The 20,938-nt window shown below is 43.2% G+C and overlaps 1 protein-coding gene across 1 annotated transcript in view; it reads left to right on the top strand.

Annotated features, from left to right (window-relative positions):
* The first annotated feature begins 1,021 nt into the window (after positions 1-1,021).
* Positions 1,022-20,938, top strand: part of RNF130 (ring finger protein 130) — a 105,451-nt gene continuing 85,534 nt past the window's right edge. Inside the window, exon 1 of the mRNA XM_055302090.1 lies at positions 1,022-1,289. Within this exon, the coding sequence (XP_055158065.1) occupies positions 1,043-1,289 (247 nt within the window). The 5' untranslated portion in view covers positions 1,022-1,042. The remainder of the gene's footprint in view (positions 1,290-20,938) is intronic.

Genomic DNA, 20,938 nt, shown 5'->3' with positions numbered 1-20,938 from the left:
CAATGTGTGTGTGTGTGCTGGGAGCTGGTTGGGGCTCACCAGTCTCCTCCTCGTCCAGTGATTCTGGAAGTTTAGTCTAGTCTGCAGAGATCCTTCTCAACCACACAGGCGCCCTGACAATTCTGGGTGTTGCGGGCCCCCACATCTCCCTGCCGAGATCATGTCGATGATAGGACTAGCAGCTGAGCTGCGAAAATGTGAAATCTCACATGAACTTACTTTTTTTAGTTAAGGTTTTAACCGTTTTTTCTTTTGCATTCTCGTTGCGAACCTTCCCACGGCTTTTGGAAAGCTCTCGGGCCCCAGGCCCCGCGCCCCCCACGCAGGACGCACGGACGGGGCCCGGCGGCTGGGGCCCTCGTGCGGGCGGGCGGGAGCGGGCAGGGCCGAGCACGCATGCGCGCGGGGGCGGGGCAGCGCCCCAGGCCTGCGCGGTGCGGCTCGGCCGCCGGCGGGGGCGGGGGAGGAGGGCCGCGGGTCGGCGCGGGGCGGGGCGGAGCGGCGCGGGGCGGGGCGGAGCGGCGCGGGGCGGGGCGGGGCGGAGCGGCGCGGGGCGGGGCGGGGCGCGGCGGGGCGCGGCGGGAGCGAGCGCGCCCGGAGGCGGCAGTCCGGCAAGGGCTGTCCGTGCTCCACGGACCCTCCGCGGCGCACCCTCCCGGAGCCGCCCGCCTGGCCCCAGCCGCCTCCAAGCAGGGCGCCCCCGACGCGGCGGGACCAGCCCCGGGGGATGGAGTGGGCCCGTCCCCACGGCCCAAGCTGGGCCCCGAGGAGAAGACCCCGCGCGGCCTGACGCGCCGCCCTCGCCGGGGGGCTCCTGGGCGCGTCCCCGCCGGCGGGCCGCGGACGAGAGGGCGGCGAGGAGGGCCGTGCTCGTGCTCGTGCCCGGCTCCGCGCAGGCCGCGCGCGCGCGCTCCCGCTCCCGCTCCCGCTCCCGCCGCGGCGCCGGCCGCGCCCGCCCCGCCTCTCGGCGCCGGCCCGGGAGCCCGGTCCGCGAGCGGCGGCGGCGGCGGCGGCGGCGGCGGCGGCGGCGGCCGGAGGGACGATGCGCGGCGCGGCGCGGGCGGGCCCGGCCCGGCTCGCCGCGCTGGCTCTGCTGACCTGCAGCCTGTGGCCGGCGCGGGCCGACAACGCGAGCCAGGAGTACTACACGGCGCTCATCAACGTGACGGTGCAGGAGCCCGGCCGCGGCGCCCCTCTCACGTTCCGCATCGACCGCGGGCGCTACGGGCTCGACTCGCCCAAGGCCGAGGTCCGCGGCCAGGTGCTGGCGCCGCTGCCCATCCACGGAGGTGAGTGAGAGGCCGCGGAGGGCACGCGGCGGCTGCGGGGGCGGGCGGCGGGGGGCGGGCGGCGGGCGGCGAGCCGGGGCGCGGGGGCGGCGGACGCCGCGCCCCCTCCCAGCCCCGCTCGCCGCGGCCCGGGCCCGGGGTGTCGGTCCTGTGCAGCCCGGCCTGCCCGGCGGCTGGCGCTGAGGCTCCAGACGCGTTTGGGGGCTTTCCTCTCCTTCGAGGAAGACTTGAGAACGTTCTTTGTCGTCGAGGCCGCCGGCTTGCGGGGGGCACCGGGCTGCGAGTTTGCGGGCACCGGTCAGACAAAGGCGGCGGCGGCGCAGCGCAGAACCGACTCCCGGCGGACCAGGTCCTGACCTGCCTGTCGGAGCCGGCGGGCTCGTCCCGGAGCTCCCGGACTTCACGCTGCGTTGGATCTGGAAGGATAAGGCCCTTTTCTAACGCGAAAACGTGCCGTTTTTGTTAAGTGGCAAGTGGGAGGAGGGCGAGGAGGAATGGGCATCTTCCCTGTTGCTTTTGGCTCCTGTCCCGCCCCAGGAGTTTTACTGTAATTTGACGCCTGAAAATCTCACATTATGAAGAATCTGATACCGGTGGGGACCAGTAGCCAAGTCCCCGGGGCACGGGTGCCGACCTTAGGGGAAATAGATGACATTTTCAAGAATTGTCTTTGAAGCCATTTGGCTTATCCTCCTGACTTCCTAAAACACGCAGGGTCTGTTTAATGATTTGGTATGAAACGTATATTTGTGTAAATTATTGGCCATGTTTTCAAGGACCCTTTCTTCCTTTGGATATTTTCTGTGGGCTGTTTTTTTGTTGTTGTTGGTTGTTTTCGTTTTTTTTTTTTTTTTGCGGTCCCCCCCCCCCCACTGCGAACTTTTTGGGAAATGCCTGCTATCTTCTCCACCCCCACACTCATCCTGAGAATGCTGAGGGGACTTTTTTTTTTGAGCTGCTATTCATGTTAAGATGACCTAAACAAGGCAGCCTAAATAAGGTAATGGTGTTTGTTTTTGTACTCACAATATTAAAACATCGTGCCTCTCCTGAGATCTGCGTTTGTGATCTGAACCGGTGAGCAGTTTTATACTGACTGAAGAAAAAGAATCCTACGAGGCTTTCTTTCCCTGTAGCTTGCTCCCCCCCCCACCCCCCATTTAGACCTGCCCTCTCAAAGTTCATTTTTACGCCAACAGTCTGGGGCTTCATGTGCATATACTCATCTCCACTTTGTTAGAAATAGCTGTTAGGGTCCCAGCTTGCCTGCAGAAACAACTTTGGTCTTTCGTTCATTTAGTAAATATTTGTGTGCCTGTTCTGTGCCAGTCACTGTGGTTGGATCACAGAATGTTGCCAAACTATGGCACTAACAATGGTAGCCTATTTTCTGGTGCTGAGAACCATGAGGGTCACGTGGTAGGGGAGGAAGAGGAAGAGAGAGAGGCAAGAGGTTCTGAAGCAAGAGCTGGCCCTGTGTGTTTTGTAATCTGTGGTTTTTCTTTGGGGCTGGGTTCCTTTTGGCATCCTAAATCCATGATCCTCACTTTAGATACTTGCCTACAGAGTGTGCCATGTTTAAAGACTACTTGTTGCTGGTTGTCAGCAACCCAAATGAAAGCCCTGTCTTTGAGAAAGTTTGTTTTAGGTGTTGGAATAGAAGGGTATTGGGTGCTAACATGCAACCAATGTGTGGATGAAGGCGAGTCCTGTCCCTTATCCCTGGGGAGGTAGCATCACTGTCGGATTAAAAGTTCTGACCCTGTTGTACATATACTTAGCATGTGACACCGGGAAAGTAGATTGGCTGCGTAACCTCAGTTTCATCAGCAAAACATAATGATGACATATTTACTTCAGTAAGGTTCTTGAGTGGTATATATGGTTTCTGCATTTTTTTTTTTTTGCATTTTTTTTTTTTTAAAGCTGCACATGGGGACGTTTGGGTGGCTCAGCAGTTGGGTGTCTGCCTTTGACTCAGGGTGTGATCCTTGGGTCCTGGGATCGAGTCCCATATACGGCTCCTGCAAGGAGCCTGCTTCTCCCTCTGCCAATGAATCTGCCTCTTTCTCTCCCTGTCTCTCATGAATAAATAAATAAAATCTTAAAAAAAAAAAAAACAAAAACTGGGCATGGAGCCCAACAGGGGACTTGAACTTACAACTCTGAGATCAAGACTTGAGCTGAGATCCAGTCAGGTGCTTAACCGACTGAGCCATCCAAGCACCCCATAGTTTCTCCATTCTTAAAGAGACCGAACTTGTTAACCTAAATGAAAGTCTAAATTGGTGAGGTTTTAGACATCCCATCAAAGTGAACACGTTAGGGCGGTGTGTAAAGGCTGAGTCTGGGGTCCGTTTCCTTAAGTGTCTGTCTTCCCTTTCTCCATTCTCATACGTGAGACTGTTCTTCGTTTTCTCAGGGTGTGAGTGGTGATTTGGATCTGACTTCTTACCAAGGGGTCTGCGCACGTAGGTGCTTTCAGTCTAGCAAATATTAATTGAAATCCTTTGTGGGGCAGCCCGGGTGGCTCAGTGGTTTAGCACCACCTTCGGCCCAGGGCCTGATCCTGAAGCCCCGGGATCGTGTCCCACTTCGGGCTCCTGCATGGAGCCTGCTCCCCCCTCTGCCTGTGTCTCTGCCTCTCTCTCTCTGTCTCTCATGAATGAATAAATAAAATCTTAAAAAAAAAAATGAAATCCTTTGTGCCCCTGGGGAGATGAACAAAATAGGTAAAAATCTCTCTTCCTAAAGTGCTAGTAAGGGCCTTTATAAATCAGTTTACCTGTAAATCATGAAATCCAAGACATTTTCATGCTTTGGCAGCAGGAACTTAGGAATATATCTTAAAAACAACAATGGTGATATAAACCTGTTAAAATTACTCCTGTTTAAGAAATAACTTCCATCGATTATATCTCGGTAAAAAAGCGAGAAAGAAAGTGGCTATTCTTGATTTAGTGAGCTTCAAAATTTTATATTTTAAGAGAAAATATTGCAATTCTAATTATCTTTATGCTTTTAAAATTTTGAATTGAAGAGAGCTCTTAGCATGTTGAGGATTTACTGTATATTGACAGTAAATAAAGTGATATTTAGATTACAAAAAATGTTATGAATAGAATTTCTGGCAAAAGCAGCTGTGAGTTGAGATGTGAATCGATTTCTTTTCTTTTCTTTTCTTTTCTTTTCTTTTCTTTTCTTTTCTTTTCTTTTCTTTTCTTTCTTTTCTTTTCTTTTCTTTTCTTTTCTTTCTCGCTCTACACCCAACGTGGGGCTTGAATTCACCACCCTGAGATCAAGAGTCTACCCACTGAACCAGCCTGAGGCCCCTAGATGTGACATTTATGAAAATGCATTTTGAGGATAAGTGTTTGGCAGTGATGAACATAAAGACAAAATAACTTCACATTTTCCTAGAGCTTAACATGATTCATTTTAAATCTATGCCTTGATTTATGAAATATTGTTTTGTGAAACCTTTCTTATTTTGTCGTGCTACTATCAATTACGCATGTATGAATTACTGAGCAAAATTTATTTGTCCTACATCCTTAAAGGATAAATAGGCAACTTTTTGTTTAGATGCTTTGGTATTTTTTTTTTAAGATTTATTTATTTATTTATTCATGATAGAGAGGCAGAGACACAGGAGGAGGGAGAAGCAGGCTCCATGCCGGGAGCCTGACGTGGGACCCGATCCCGGGACTCGATCCCGGGACTCGATCCCGGGGTCCAGGATCGCACCCTGGGCCAAAGGCAGGCGCTAAACCGCTGAGCCACCCAGGGATCCCCAAGATGCTTTGGTATTTTAATAGTACATTTTGGAAAGTGTAAAACTTTATAAAACAATAAGTGTTCTACTTTGAGAACATTCTTTGTCATTAAATAGAATTCACTTGTAAATGAAGATCCATTTGGTGCTACCACATTTCATATTTTAATTGATAAGGAATTCATTTTTAGAAATGGGCCTTTGGAGAAACAGGTCTTGTATTTATTTGCAGATTACAGTTGCTTTCTTATTACTGATCTATTCAAAGGGTGAGCTTAGAACCAGAAACAAAGGTAAAAACTAGCTAGTACCTGCTGTGGAGCAGACATTGTAAATGCGCTCTGTGTGTGTGCACACTAACTTTTTGTCTGAGCCTGGGGTGAGGGGTTGGGAAGGAAAAGGCCCTGTGTTGATGATGTCATTGTGTATGCAGATGTGCTGGTGGGAAGAATCTGGTATCAGCCTTTTGCTTTGCATAGAAATTTTGAGGATTAGATGTTACAGCCTTGGAGAACAGTTTTACCAAATGATCAACTTTTCGGGGGAGGGACCATCTTGCTGACTGTACGGATACGATAATTTTTTTTTTTTAATTTTAAGCTTAAGAAAGCAATTTTATTGGATGAATCCATTAAACCCGAATATGGTTTTTAAAATTCTGGTAAAGAGTGAAGGAGATTGATGTTGGAAATAAGACCTTGTATGAAAGTGGTCACATAATGTTGAAATTCATAACGGCAAAGGCAGGGGCTACTGGAGATAGGGATTTCAAAATATTCAGAGAAAAAATAGGTATGTTCCTGGAAGCAGGGACTCTGATAGGAAAAAGAATTCAAAAGGAGGTGGAGGTTCTAAAAACCAGATTTTAATATAAATTAAATAGCCAAGCAAGCAGATAAAAGAGATATATACAATAAATTCTATTTATACTGAGTTTTACAATTTTTTAAAGATTTTATTTATTTGAGGGAGAGCAGGAGCCGGGGGTGGAGGGCGGGGGGTATGGGAGGACAGAGGGAAAAGCAGGCTCTCTGCTGAGCAGGGACCCCGGGATCATGACCTTAGTCAAACGAAGGCAGACGCTTGCTTAACTGACTGAGCCACTCGGGGCTATATTGAATTTTGCAATTTAGAAAATGTTTAACATAAATGTTTAACATACTGTGTTTTCCTTCACTTTTGGATGATCCATGGCATATAAGTACTTGAATATTTAAAAAAAAAAAAAACGTTTGGCCAAATAACCATCCTGCTACCATCCTATTTCTGTTTCTTTAAATGGCAAAGCTTCTCATAAGTGTTGTCCGTATTTGCTGCCTTCAGTTTTTCCTCTGACTGTTCTTCATATTCTAAGACTTTGATTGCTGTGCCAGTGATTTTGATAAGAGCATGGCATTTTAAATGATATATTGGCCTACAGAATCCCTAGGATCTCAATGTGTGGAATGGTGCGTTGAAACTAAGAAAAAAGTTAATTCAATAAATAAATAGTCTTGAATTCCAGTTTTTTTTTTTTTTTTCAAAAAAATCTCCTGCATTAAAGGGAGTTGAAAGAAGATAAAGTTAACTGTCTTTTGCAGGACAGGCCCTCTCCAGCCTTCATATATCTGGGTGTCTAGATCCTGGCCAACACTGGACCCCACTCATAGAGGCCAAGCCACCTCTAGTTCATGTGTAGTTCTGCATATGAGTTTTAAAAAATGGATGAACTACAGAGCATTGTTTTGAATGTTATAAAAGAGTAACCCTTCATTTGAAGGAAGGTCAGATTAAATGACGTCTAAGATTCTTCCACCTTGATCGAAGTGTGACTATAAAGTGGTAAGACAAATCTTTTTGAACAGACCTGTCAGAATGCACCTATAAAGAAGAGTGATTCTTTTCAAACCAGTCACTTGACTTCATGTGTATACATATGTATACATATGTATATACATACATACACATACATACTGTGTAGCAAGGAAAACATACATTGAAATACTTGTAGAATTTGTTTTGTAAGATTATTTTTGATTGAACAATTTAAAAATGGTGTGCAATATGTCAAATCCTTGTCTTTCTTAGATAGATTTGAATTTTGACAATTGAAAGTTATTTTGAGTCCATGCTTTTTTATGTGCTTGTGAATTCTCTCTTTAGATAATTCTCAAGAGAGGAAGTCTAGTGTTTGAGGCCATGTCAGCCGCATCTGTGGGATGAATGGATAGTCCCCAGAGCTGATTCTTTTGAGTATTTAAGTATAGCAGTCTTGACTTATTTACAAAATGAAACTGTTTTTCAGGACCATCAACATTTGTTTGTTTTATCATCCTTAGAGTATTTTTGCACTAGACATTATTTTCTGTAAATTGTAGTAAGTGTAGCTTTCTTTACTGTTGGAAGCAGTTCTGGGTAAAACAAAGGAGCTCTTCAAATGCAAAATGGCATCAATACAAAAGTACTTAAGAAGTACCTACTCTAGGGAGGCCTGGGTGGCTCAGTGGTTGCGCATCTGCCTTTGGCTCTGGACGTGATCCTGGGTTCAAGTCCCACGTCCGGTTTCCTGCATGGAGCCTCCTTCTCCCTTCGCCTGTGTCTCTGCCTCTCTCTCACACTCTGTGTTTCTCATGAACAAATAAATAAAATCTTTAAAAAAAACAAAAAGTACCTACTCTGCGCTTGTGTTATATAAGTCCTTTAGTGTGTGCAGAAGGCACTTCCTGCCTGGGAGAGTTGAGCCTTCTTGTTGAGATCAGCCTTGTCTACATTGTGAAAGATGATGTGGTTGTCTTCACCAATTGGTGGATGTTTTTCTAAAGTAGGGGTCTGCAGACTACAGCCAGGGGCCAGCCACCTGTTACTGTAAACAGTTTATTGAAGACTGCTGTGGCCATTTGTTCGCTTGTCTTTGGCTGCTTTTGAATTGGGTGGTTGTGACAGGAGTCTATGTGGCCTGCAAGTCTAAACTACTTCCTCTCTGGCCCTTTAAGAGAACGTTTGACAGTCTGTATCCTAAGAGTTCATTTATACCTTAGTTTTTCCCATTAAAAACTATGTTGTGGTTGTATAGATGAAAGTTTGATTCCTAAACTGCCACAGACTTTGAGCTCCTGGCTGTTAGGGACAACTTTGTCTTTGTTTCAGTCCAGCACCTAGGACTGTGCCTGGCACTAGCAAGCCACTGGAATATATGATTGCATTTAATCCTGTGGTGTTTGGTCTGGTGGTGAAACTGATGGCAGGCTTTGTAGGCAGGTGGGGAGAGGGGGATAGATGGACAGAGGATACTGTAGGGCCTCTGTTAGGGTGCTGCATTGTAAATGGAACGAAGACCAGAAAAACAAAACATGATCTGGATTTGTAGTCTGGAAAGGCTTCATTAAAAATATGGAATTTGAAATCTATCTTGATGAGTTCTTTTTCCAGCCATATGGAGTCAAAGGGACCAGGTTTACTTCCCCCCTTAAAATGACTAGAAAACCCGACAAAGTTATGAAACAGCAGTTTTAGAAATAGATCAACAAAGAGTATGATATAGTGATCCTTGAGAGAAAGGAAATAAACTGGAGCCAGATGACTGCCCCAGCATACAGCCTGAGTGTTTGTATGTTGCCATGCAAGGAGGGGGAATCCAGAAGGAACCTGGTGGTTTCCTTGAGTTGCTGAGACAGAGTTCAGAGCTCAGGGAGGTCAAGGCAGTTGGAATGGGCCTGGACATGCAAGGAGATAAAGTACCAGAGAGGAGAGAGCTGCACAGAGAGTGGGCTCTGGAGAGCTGCAGCTGGCCCCTCAAGTCTTTGGTTGAGGACTGATCTGTACGTTTTGTGAAGAACTGTCAGAAATTTGCAGGTGAAAGAACTCCTGAAGTTCCCATGATGCTGAGAATAGTTCATATTCTCATTCATCAGTGTAGGGAGACCCCCTAATGCACAGGGCATAGAGCAGGGCCATGTCAGCCCTAAGTAAAAATCTGTTCTGGACCCCACCTAACAAAGCTTAGAAGCATACTTTAAAAGGATAGAACTGATTCAAAGTAACTGGTCCGGAACAAAGCCCAACAGTATTTAAAGGGATGCAATGACTTCTGGGTCCCAAGGACATAAAATCCAAGACCAATATCCAGTCAAAAATCACCACGCATGCTAAGAAACAGAACAATCTGACCTATAGCCAGACAAAAACAATCAGTAGCAATCAGAAAGGGAACAAATTATTGAGTTGCAGATAAGGATGTTAAAATGGCTATTATAGATCTACCCCATTTGTTCAAGGAGATAAAAGAAAAAACGAACATGATAAGAGAAATGAATACAGAAAAGACCCATGTCAGACTTCTAGCCATTAACTCAACTTGAAAAAGGGTTGAATTTAGGGATCCCTGGGTGGCACAGCGGTTTGGCGCCTGCCTTTGGCCCAGGGCATGATCCTGGAGACCCGGGATCGAATCCCACGTCGGGCTCCCGGTGCATGGAGCCTGCTTCTCCTTCTGCCTGTGTCTCTGCCTCTCTCTCTCTCTCTCTCTGTGACTATCATAAAAAAAAAATTAAAAAAAATAAAAAAAAATATTATAAAAAAATAAAAAAAAAAAAGAAAAAGGGTTGAATTTATATTGATAGAGAATAGAAGAGAAATGAGTTTACCAAGATGATGTTTGCTGTTCTGGTGCTCTCAGTGTATCTCAGGCAGTGATATAGTTAACACATACTGTGGATTGAGGATGGTGCCAGTACTCTACATGGATGGTCCTTTAATAACAGCCATAGATAGTTATGGGAATTCAGGGTTCTCCAGGTTCTCACTGAGTGTCTTTTTTCCTTAGGGCACTGTACAGGATTGGAAATTATATTTCCGGTTTGTTTTGTCTCTGAGGGCAGAGATGCAGTTTCTGTGTCCATTCTTGTATACTCAGTGTGCAGTGTGGTACCTGGAACATAGTAGGGTGACACTGGGTAATTAGCATGGGATGGATTAAAGAAGATGAGGGAACATGCCATACGTGTGACTGTAGGGATTCAGCAGAGCTGGGATGTGATATAGCTCTGTCTGATTGCAGTGTCTATACTTTAACCACTTTTTTGTACTGCTTCCCAAATGGGTTTAATAAATTATGATATATCCACTCAGTGGAATGTTATGCAGCCATTAAAGCGGATTATGAAAGCTGCCTATATCCTACAAAAATGAATATACAGTGATTGAACTGTGACTATGTTAAATTTGTTTACAGCAGACAAGGACTCAAAGTAATGTGCAAAAATAAAACTAGATATGTTATATTGATTTGATTGTGGGTGACATTCCTCATTTTCTTCTCTTTTTTTCTCTCTCTCGCTTTCTCTCACTCGAAATTGTTAATTTTCAGTACAGAACATTCATAGGGGAAAAGTCCTATTTCCCGAAGGGAACAAGTCCATATCAACAGGTTGTTCTTTTGTTTGTGTGTTCCCTAGATTTAAGAAGCATGGAATGAATTCCAAGCCATGGTCAGAAAGAGTAGGAAACTAGAAGATACAAGACATATATTGAAAAGGGCATATTTTTCCCTAGTAAGAAAAAAAAAAGGAACTCTAAGACCAAGAATACTTGATCCAAATATGAAACAAAAGTAAAATGTGGGGAAAAAAGTAAAATGTGGCATGATTTTGAGCAGTCAGCGGGTCCTAGAAAGGGAAATGGAATCGTAGCACAGGGCTCAGCTGCTCTGTAAAATTTCTATAATGATATTAATGCTTTAGTGGTTTCGTTGGTTTTCACTGTTTAAAAATCAATCTGTAGTTAAAGTATGGGAGGCTCTATTCGTTGTAGAACAGAAAGTAAACATTACCAACCTTAAGAATATATCACTATAAATAGATGACAAAGAGAAATGGGAGAGAGAAAAGACATGTCAGGAACTAGTGAGGGCCAGTGTCTTCATCTCTGCACACAATGTAAGCATTCAGGAGGGTGTGTGTAGTTCAAATGCTGGGAAGGTTTAACTGCAGAGGAAAATACGGAAGTAAATCGGGAGAGAGGGAAGATGGAGAAACCTCAGTAAGCACGATCTTGATTTGTGAACTTGTAAATCCAAAGATAGTGTCTAACATTGAAATAATGGCTGTAAGCCTTTTTGGAACTGGATGGTGACCACCAGAACAACTTAAAGTAGATGTTAAAAGTGGTTGCCTTTGGGACTTGGGACAACAGGGTGAATGGGGCAGGTGCACTTCACTGTATGCCATTGGATAAATTTGTGTTTTCTTTGTATGGGCAGTAAGATCCCCACTCTTTCCCCTTTCCACACTACAAATGAATTCTGCTCCCACCCCTTTTTTTCCTTTCCTGAAGCTCCCTGCTTTCCCAGCATCTGCAGTCTTTTCCAGCTCCAGGGCTGCATTAGTACATAGGGTTCTGCAGAAACTAAGCACTGTGTCTAGAGCATTCCTACTTAGTAGGCACTGACAGACTCTGAAATCAGGAAATGCTACCAGTGAATTAACTGATTTTATCTCATAAACAGATCTACATCTATAGACAAACAACAAATAATTATTGTTGTAGCTGCTACATTGGCTTATAGTGTTTTCCTTTTCTCCGGCAACTACCTTCCACCCCAGTCTGTTGTGATAAGGCCTAAGCGTTGACTGAGCATAGGATGACCCCAACCCTTGGCCTCCTTTGGTGCTCTTTCAGCTTCCTCGGGGCTTCTCACTTATTTCCCTATTTGATGTAGATTCCATGATTCTTCATGATAATCACCCCTTTTTTCTCTGTATCAGACTCTTTTGGCAAAATCTCAATCCTGGGTGAACCACGTATCATGCATCGTCTCTGCACCTCCTGTCACCATGCAGCTGAATGTTGCTGGATAAAATCAGAACAACCCACCTGGCCAAATTTATGTTAACATAAAATTTAAGCAAAAACAAGTGGATACTTAACAATGTTCAGTAATCCAAAAATATTTTTTTAAAGTTTTTTATTTAAGTAATCTCTACAGTCAACATGGGGCTCACTCATGACCCTGAGATCAGGAGTCAGTTGCACACTCTTCCGACTGAGCCAGCCACCAAAAGTACTTTCTTCTAGAGAAGTGGGACAGCTCTCTGAGGCAACAATTTTCTCTCTCCCCAATGTCTGCTATTGTCTCTTCAGCTTACCTTCAGCCTCATCTTACCTCCTGGGCCTTGGAGTCACACATTCAACTCTGCCTGCTTGGTATCTTCAACCTAAACGTCCCAAGGACATCTCTGGGTTAATGGGCCTCAGATGGAGCTTTTGATATATTTTTTGCCTTCCTGTCTGCTCCCCCTGCTCCCCGGTCTTCCCCATTTCAGCAAATGACATCACTGTCTACTCTTACTATATAAACAAATTTAGGAGTCATCCTTCCTTTCCTCACATTCCACATTCAATTTTTGCTCCACAGTTCACCTGCAGGATACACATACCAGTCTGTTGCTTGCCCTTCTTTCTTCTGCTATCGCAGTATGGGCAGCTGTCACCTCCTGCCCATTCCTGGTCTCTCTGCTTCTCTTAACTCCCGTTAATCTTTTCTCCCTACAGTAGCCAGAATAACCTTGAAGATTCTGCATGGAATCGTAACACTCCTTGCTTAACCCTTTCAGTGTCTTATCATCCTTAGACTGGAAATCTGAACTCCTTCCCATGGTGTACCCCCTTCACTTCTGCCAGTCCACTCACCCCTGCTCACCATGCTGAAGCTGTTCTGATATTTTTTACTTCATAGGGCTTCTGAGTTTTTTTTCACAATGTGTACCTTCTGGCTGCCCACTTCCTACTCCCCTATATGGTGTGTGCTGTGCTAACGGAGCTTTACAGTGCATGGTTCTGTATGATGGCCAACTAAAGTGGCAGACAGAGACAAGGGAAGAGAATTACAGAATGTCAGAACTTGGTGGTCATCGGTGATGAGAATCTCGAGTCTAGCCACCCATATGAAGCCTCAGCATTCCTGTCTGGTGATTGTACAGCCCAAGCTTGAACAAACCAGTGACAGAAATCTACCACACTCATCTCTGGAAGATAGTGTTAGAAAAAAAAAATTGGTTCAAATCTTCGTAAGCAGTAGTTAATTGCCTTGTTCGACTCAAGCCCTCTAACCCTTCAGCTTTATAGCCCTATTTCTTTTAACCATTCTAAGAATATTGGTTTTGTAAACTTCAGAATGTGTTTGCCGTTGGCATTCCACTTAAAGGATGCTGTGGGTTGAATAGTGTCCCATAAAAGTTCATGTCCACCTGGAATCTCAGAAGGTGACCTTATTTGGAAATGGGATCTTGACAGATGTAAGTGGTTAAGGATCGTGATAGTTTAAGAGTGGGCCCAAAATCCAACCTGGGTGTCCTTGTAAGGAGAGGATTCATAGAGGTACAGAGTGAAAAAGGAAAGGTACAGAGTGAAGATAGAGGGGAAAAAAGAGAGGTACAGAGTGAAGATAGAGGGAAACAGAGGTCAAGGTTATGCTGCCACAGCCAGCAAACACCAGGGATTGCTGACGACTCCCAGAAGTTAGGAGAGAGGCGTGGGACCATTTCTCCTTCAGAGCCTCCAGAAGGAGCCAACCCTGCTGACACTCTGATTTCAACTTCTGGCCTCCCTAGAACGGCTAGACAATACATTTCTGTTGTTTCAAGCCACCAAGTTTGTGGTCATTCGTTATGGCAGCCCTAGGAAATGAATACAAAGGAAACCCAAAACTGGACAGAGTGATGCATTTGATTTTACCAAAGCAGGAGAGAGTAGAACTGCTTTTTTCCATAGCGCTGGACACCTGTCTAGAGTCCTCTAAGTTATTTCAGTATCCCTAATCACTGATTCGAACTGAGCTTACTGTTGATTAAACCTTCTGAGTCTTTTTCAGTGGCTCTCCTAAGCTCTGTGATTTTATCTTTACTGGATACAGCCTGTCCATTCAGCCTTTCAGGATACTGTTTGAATCCTGATGTGTCACCCGCAGTCTTTGCTCTTTCCAGCAGCTTAGTGTCAACAGTGAATGCAATGAGCATACCTTTTATATCTTCATCTAAATCAGGTCTTAACCTTGTGAGCCTCTAGATCCTCTTTAAGACTAATGAAAGCCATGGAGCTTTCTGCCAAAAAATACATATTTAGATAATACACAAAACTTCAGTAAGGTTTAGAGACCTCTTAAAGCTCCAAGTGGTCCACGAACCCAAAGTTAAGAATCTCTGCTTTGAGTAATTGGTAAAAGTATTGAAGAATGTGACAGACCCTCATAGTGTGTTGCTCAGAATCTTCTAAGACAGTTGACAGTGTTCCATTCGTCAGCACTTTTGGGGCATGGGCACTCCACAGAGTTTTCCAATTTACTTCGTTGACTCCACATTTGGTGCCTATTTCTTAGTCTTACTATATCTTAAAAGACATAATCAAGTGTTTTTGATGGAAGGAACAAAGATATTTTACTCTGTTCCTGATTTGCTAGGTCAGGAGCTTTGGAAAAGAAGGAAAAGAAGTGGCTCTTTCATGGCTCAGCTGTAGTGTGTTTGTTTCCTATTGCCACTGGAACCAATTACTACAACCTAGGTGGCTTAAAACAACACAGATTTATTGCCTTAAGTTCTGGAAGTGAGAAGCCCAAAATAGGTCTCACTGGGCTAAAATCAAGGCATTGGCAATCCTGTATTTCTCCCGAAGGCTCTAAGGGAGAATCCATTCTCCATTCTCACCTTTTCCAGCTTCTAGAGGCCACCTGCATTCCTTGGCTCATGTCCCTTCTGTCTTCAGAACTCATGGTGAGACATCTATCTGACCTCCTACCCCTTTCTCGCATATTTAAAAGACCTTGTGATTACCTTAGACTCACCCACACAGTCCAGGGTGTAATCTCTTTATTTTAAAGTAGCCGAATAGCAACCTTAATTCCCTTGTGCTTGTAACCCAAAGTATTCACAGGTCCCAGGGATTAGGTTGGGGTCAGGGAGGGAGGGCATTATTCTGCCTTTCATAGGTAATGAACTTGTGCGAGGATCCCATGATTACAGCTTTCTCTTCTCAGGGTCTACAGTTACTCTTTTAATAATTTCTGAAATTTTGCCAAGGATCAGTGGTTCCCTAACAGATCCATAATTTTGCACACCTTCATCACTTTATAAACATTAGAGTGCTGTTTACAGGTTACTTTTCTGATGGCACTCTTCTGGGATTCACCGGACTGTGATTCATCTGGATCAGAAATCCTAAACTCAAGTGGGCAGCTGCTTCAAATGCTCATTCAGCACATACTCATTAAGTACCTACTGTGTGGCAGGCAGGACAAGAAGTTCTTGCATGCTTCTGGGCAGGGAGGCAAGGGGAGTCAACACCTGTTCATTATCTCATGGTGAAAACAGACATTGAACAGATGATAACACAAGTAACTTTATTTTTTTAAAAATTTTTTTTAGTTTTACAGGTAGCCTCCCCAGGAGGGCATAAATGAGAGCGCTAGCCCAGTCTAGGATGGTCAGGGAAGACTTCTCTGATTAAATGTTAATGCGGGGACAAAAGCATGAGCAGATGTTAAACTAAGAGGGACACAGAAAGGAAGACCATTCCAAGGCCAGGGGACCTGTACGAAGACCAAAAGGTACAAAAAAACCATTTGTGTGCGCTGGAGGAAATAAGTGAATCATTTAGAGTAAAGGAGACAGCGATATACAGTAGAGGTGGAAAGGTAGGTCAGTACTTTCTGGGCTGTTAGGATTTTTTACTTTATCTCAAGAACAAGACTTTTGGTTTGCTGGTTGGTTTGAATTTTTAGTTGTGGTAAAATACATGGAATACAAAACTTACCATCTTAACCAATTTTAAGTGTTCGGTTCAGTAGTGTTACGTGTATTCACATTGTTGTACAACCAGTCTCTAAAACTCTTTATCTTGCAAAACTGAAACTCCCATATCCCCCTCCACCAGCCCCTGGCAACCACCCTCCTTCTTTCTGTCTCGAAATTTTGACTGCTCTAGGAATCTCATATAAGTGGAATCATACAGTGTGTGTCATTTTGCGACTGACTTATTTTACTTGAGCATAATGTCCATCCATGATCCATCCATGTCATAGCATGTATCTGAATACAGTTGAAGGGTTTAACCTGAGGAGTGAGATAAGCAGATTTTTTTTTGAATTAACATTTTCAATCACAGCATACACAGAAAAATACACCATCATAAGTCTGCAGCTTGCTGAATTACTATAGTGTACACACTGATGTAACCCCAAACCTAGTCATGGAAGTGAGCACCACCAGCCCCATGGGGTTCCCCAGAAGCCCCCTTTCTGTCATGACACCTCCCCCTTCCTAAACTTTGAACACCACAGGTGGTGCCTGTCATTTAACTTGAGGCACATAGATCTTGATAGGCCTTCTTTTGTATTCTTGTGACTAGTTTCTTTTGTTTCCATCACTAATATGTGAGGTGAACTTGTTACTCTGTAGTTTTGCCAGTGATCCAGAGCATGAGTAGATCACAGTTTATCTGTTCCTCTGTTGATGGGCATGTGGGTTGCCTGCTTTGTGGCTGTCCTGCACACTGCGTCCACATCTAGTTACACAGAGGGAGCGTTGTATAGGGATGCGCTTAGGGGACTATTCTCTCCCTCTCCATTTTCTTTCAGGCCCAATATATCCAGGACAATTCATCGTCTTCCACCAAAACTCAGTTCACCCTCCACTGTGTGCCATGTCAGCCAACAGCACCACCTTCTACCCAGTGTGTTATGCCAGAAACTGAGACACCCCCCTCAGCCTCCATATCTCATTACTTACCAAGTCTTGTTGATCCAGATTCCTAAAGGTCTCTAAAATGTGTTCATTTGCCCCATCTACTGCAGCCTACTTTCATCTCTTATCCAGACTGTGGCCTCCTAACAGCTTCCTTGTGTTCACTGTTAGCCACTCTGACCTATTCCCTGGAGTATGAGAACACAAACTTTTCTGGCTGTGCATACACACGTATCCCCAGTGTATGCATTATACTTAGGAATGTTATTCCATGTTCTTGGTGTTCTTAGACATTGCATCTTAAGGCCCAGCACTTAGGTCAACAGCTGTAATAAATATGTATTTCTAATAGTCTTCATGTTAGGTTGGATTTGGGGTTGGGGGGGTTGATTTATTTTTGTTTTGCCCTTTCATGGTGACTGGAAAGGGCTTGTACAGCAGTAGAAATGTCAATTTTGCCAACATTTATTTATTTATTTATTTATTTATTTATTTATTTATTTATTTATTGCTTTACTGTTCAGGGTTTTATTTAAGGCATTTGTCTAATGAAATCTAAAAGTAGAAGGTCTCATCTGTAAACCCACATAACTCAGCTATTTTGCAATAAAGTGAAACACGTGTGAGGGAGTCACTACTATCCTTTTCACATTTGTGGGATCCCACTCAGGATACCTCAGATACCATAGGAGATACACAACAACTAGACACGGATTGAGAAAAGTAGGCAGTGTTACTCCATAATGAAACATCAGTAAAGCTGAATCTCTTATTACCTATAACGGAATGATTTTTTTTTTAACTCAAGTAAACTTAGAAAAGTCAATGGATATAAGATCAATACAAATACAAAAGAGAATTTTGCTTCTATATGCCAGAAACAAGCAATTAGAAAATAAATTTTTAAAAATACCGTTTAAAATGGCATTGGGATCAAAAACTACAAAACATTGTCACAAGAAATTAAAGATCTAAATAAGTGGAGAGTCATCCCATATTCACAAATCCAGAGACCTGCTATGGTTAATATGGCAGATTGACCTGCAGGTTCAACATAATCCTAGGAAAATACCAACTGGGTCTTTGCAAGGATTGATAAGCTGATTCCAAAATTCACTTGGACCCTGAGTAGACAAAACAATTCTGAAAAAGAACAACAAGATCAAAGGGTTCGCATTTCCTGTTTTCAAAACTTACTACAAGACAGTGTGGTTCTGGCACAGACCAATACATCAATGGACTAGAAGTGGGATCTCACAAACCTTGCATTTATGATCAGTTGATTGTTGACAAGGATGCCAAGACAAGTCAGTGGGGAAAATAACAGTCTTTTCAACAGAAGGTGCTGGGAAGACTGGATAGCCAGGGGGACTGGGAGGGAGAGAGAGAAGGCCAAAGAAATGTGTACTGTCTCAAAATTAAGTGGCTAGCCCCTGCTGACGCTATTGAGGAGGATGTTTGCCCAGGTCTGGGAAATTTCCTTTGCATTTGGTGATGGAGAGCAAAGGGACTAGAAATTTGGAAAAAAGCAACTATGTTATTTCTAAGTTTGCCAATCCCAGGGAAAAGAACGCTGGAAAATTACATAGATCATCTTAAAGGAATGAGATTTCTTGAAGAAACCAGCATGAATCCACAAGATACAGCAGTTTTACTGAGATGAGAGTGTGTCAGAGAAAATCTGTATATCTGCTAACAGTCTCTGCACCCAGTTTCAGTGTCCTTTATCCATCCTTCTACTGTCTCCATTCTCAGGTTATTCTCCTTGTTAGAGGAAACAAAAGCAAAACAAGGTTCTGAGAAATGTTTTCGTCCACTGCTTTGTTGACTGTGAGCAGTAGACCTATTTCTTTCCTGTTTTTCTTGCTCTGAAAAAAACTTAAAAAAAAAATCTTTTGGGAAGGAGGCGAGAGAGAAGCTGTTTTGCCTGTTCCTGTCATTATTTGCAATCTTTAACTCTTCCTGGGCTTTTTAATTTTTGAAAAAAAAAATTGTAAGTCTGTACTGTCATCCTGCATTTGCCTTTACAGCTTTTGTGTGAGTCTTTCTTAAAGTTTAGTTTGTCTTGTGCATTCCTGCTGGTTTCTTCATTTTCTTCCTCATCAGGATAATTTGTAATTACTCAGCTATCTTTGCCTTGGGTTTTGCATACTCTGTAATGATGAGTTGCTTTCTTCCAAGTTACTAGTTGTTTTGCGTCCTGGATGTGTGTTGGGTTCTGGTAGCAGTTTCCTCTGGTTATCCCTAGCCATTATCTTGTTGGAGATGAAGTGATGGTGAAGCAAATCACGAACTTGTTAGACACCCTGCATTTAGCTGAACAAGATTTTCACAGTTCTCTAGATACCCGTCAGTACTCTTGTCTACCAGCTCTGTGAAAGTATTAAGAGCTTTCATATCTACTTTGTTTGGCCGGTTGACATAGATATATTGCTCCCATCAAAGTTTCATTTCTGTTTCTTATGTTCTTGAGTTCTGTTCACTTAGATTTCTCTAAAGGATGTCTATTATCTTGATATAAAATATCCTTTCCTCTCTGAATAATAATTCCTTAGATAGACTTCTCCATCATTATAGACTAATCTCAAGACCTACTTCAACAAGTCTTGATGATTAGTTGTTATTTAAGGTGATCTAAAAGTTTTTCTTATTACTTATAAATATTAGTTTATGGACATCTCAGATTACGAAAGCTTTAAACCTCCTGTTCTCATTCGTTCATGTGAGTAGTCTCTTACAGTGGGGTTTTTTCCCTAATTGTCCTTCACAGGGACTGACTTCATGATTTTTTTTCATGTTCTCCTATCCTTCCTCAGCAGTTAGCTATTCCTAGCCCATCATTTTTTCTTTTTTTTTTCTCCTCTGAGTCATTTCTTTTAACTCACATATTATCTATTCAAAGGTTAACAACAGTATCACACACTTTTAGCTAGCATCTCTCAAACGTAAGGAATGGTGGAGAACTGTGTGGATATTGCATAAAGCAAGGACCCCAATGTGAAGAAATGTTCTTGCTATATGGGTTCTTTATATATTTTGCATTTTAGCTCCTTAGCAGATATATGAATTACAAATATTTTTCTCTTATTCAGTAGGTTGCCTCTTCATTTTGTCGATGTTTCCTTAGCTGTGCAGCAGCTTTTTATTTTGATGGAGTCCTACTTGTGCATTTTGCTTTTCTTGCCTTTACTTTGTACTTAAATTTTAAAAATCATCGCCAAATCAAGGAAATTCCTGCCTATGTTTTGTTCTAGGAGTTTTATGGTTTCAGGTTTTACGTTGAAGTCTTTAATACATTTTGAGTTGATTTTTGTGTATGGTATAAGATAGTGGTCCAAAAAAAAAAAAAGAAAAGAAAGATAGTGGTCCAGCTTCATTCTTTTGCATGTTGCTGTCCGTTTTCCCAAAGCACCATTTATTGAAGAGACCATCCCTTCCTTGTTGTGCATTATTGGCTCTATTGTTATAAATTAATTGACCAAATATGTGTGGATTTTTGGGCTCTCTATTCTGTTCCTTTGATCTATGTGTCTTTTTTGTTTTGTTTTGTTTTGTTTTGGAGGGGGGTGTAGGAAGAGAGGCAGAGGGAGAGAGAGACTCTTAAACAGGCTCCAAACCCAGCATGAAACCAGACATGGGACGGGGTTCAGTCTCACAACCCTGAGATCATGACCTAAGTTGAAATCATGAGTGGGACACTTAACCAGCTGAGTCACTCAGGCACCCCTGTGTATCTGTTTTTATATATAGTTTTGATTAGTTTTGTAATATAGTTTGAAATAAGAAAGCATGATCTCTCTAGCTTTGTCTTTCTCAAGATTGCTTTAGCTGTTCAGGCCCTTTTGTGGTTCAATGCAAATTTTAGAATTATTTATTCTATTTCTGTGAAAACTGCCATTGGAATTTTGATAGGGATTGCATTGAATTTGTAAATTGCTTTGGGTAGCATGGGCATTTTAACAGTATTCTTCCAATCAGAATAGCTTTCCATTTATGGTTTTTTTTTTTTTTAATTTCTTTCATCGATGTCTTATAAGTTTCAGTAAACAGCTCTTTCACCTCCTTGGTTAAATTCATTCCTAAATATTTCATTCTTTTTGATGCATTTATGAATGGGATTCTTTTTTTTTTAAATTTTTTTTAATTTTTTATTTATTTATGATAGT

Source organism: Nyctereutes procyonoides, unplaced genomic scaffold (assembly GCF_905146905.1).
Source record: "Nyctereutes procyonoides isolate TBG_1078 unplaced genomic scaffold, NYPRO_anot_genome, whole genome shotgun sequence".
Lineage (NCBI taxonomy): Eukaryota > Metazoa > Chordata > Mammalia > Carnivora > Canidae > Nyctereutes > Nyctereutes procyonoides.
This window is presented reverse-complemented; position numbering and strand designations above follow the sequence as displayed.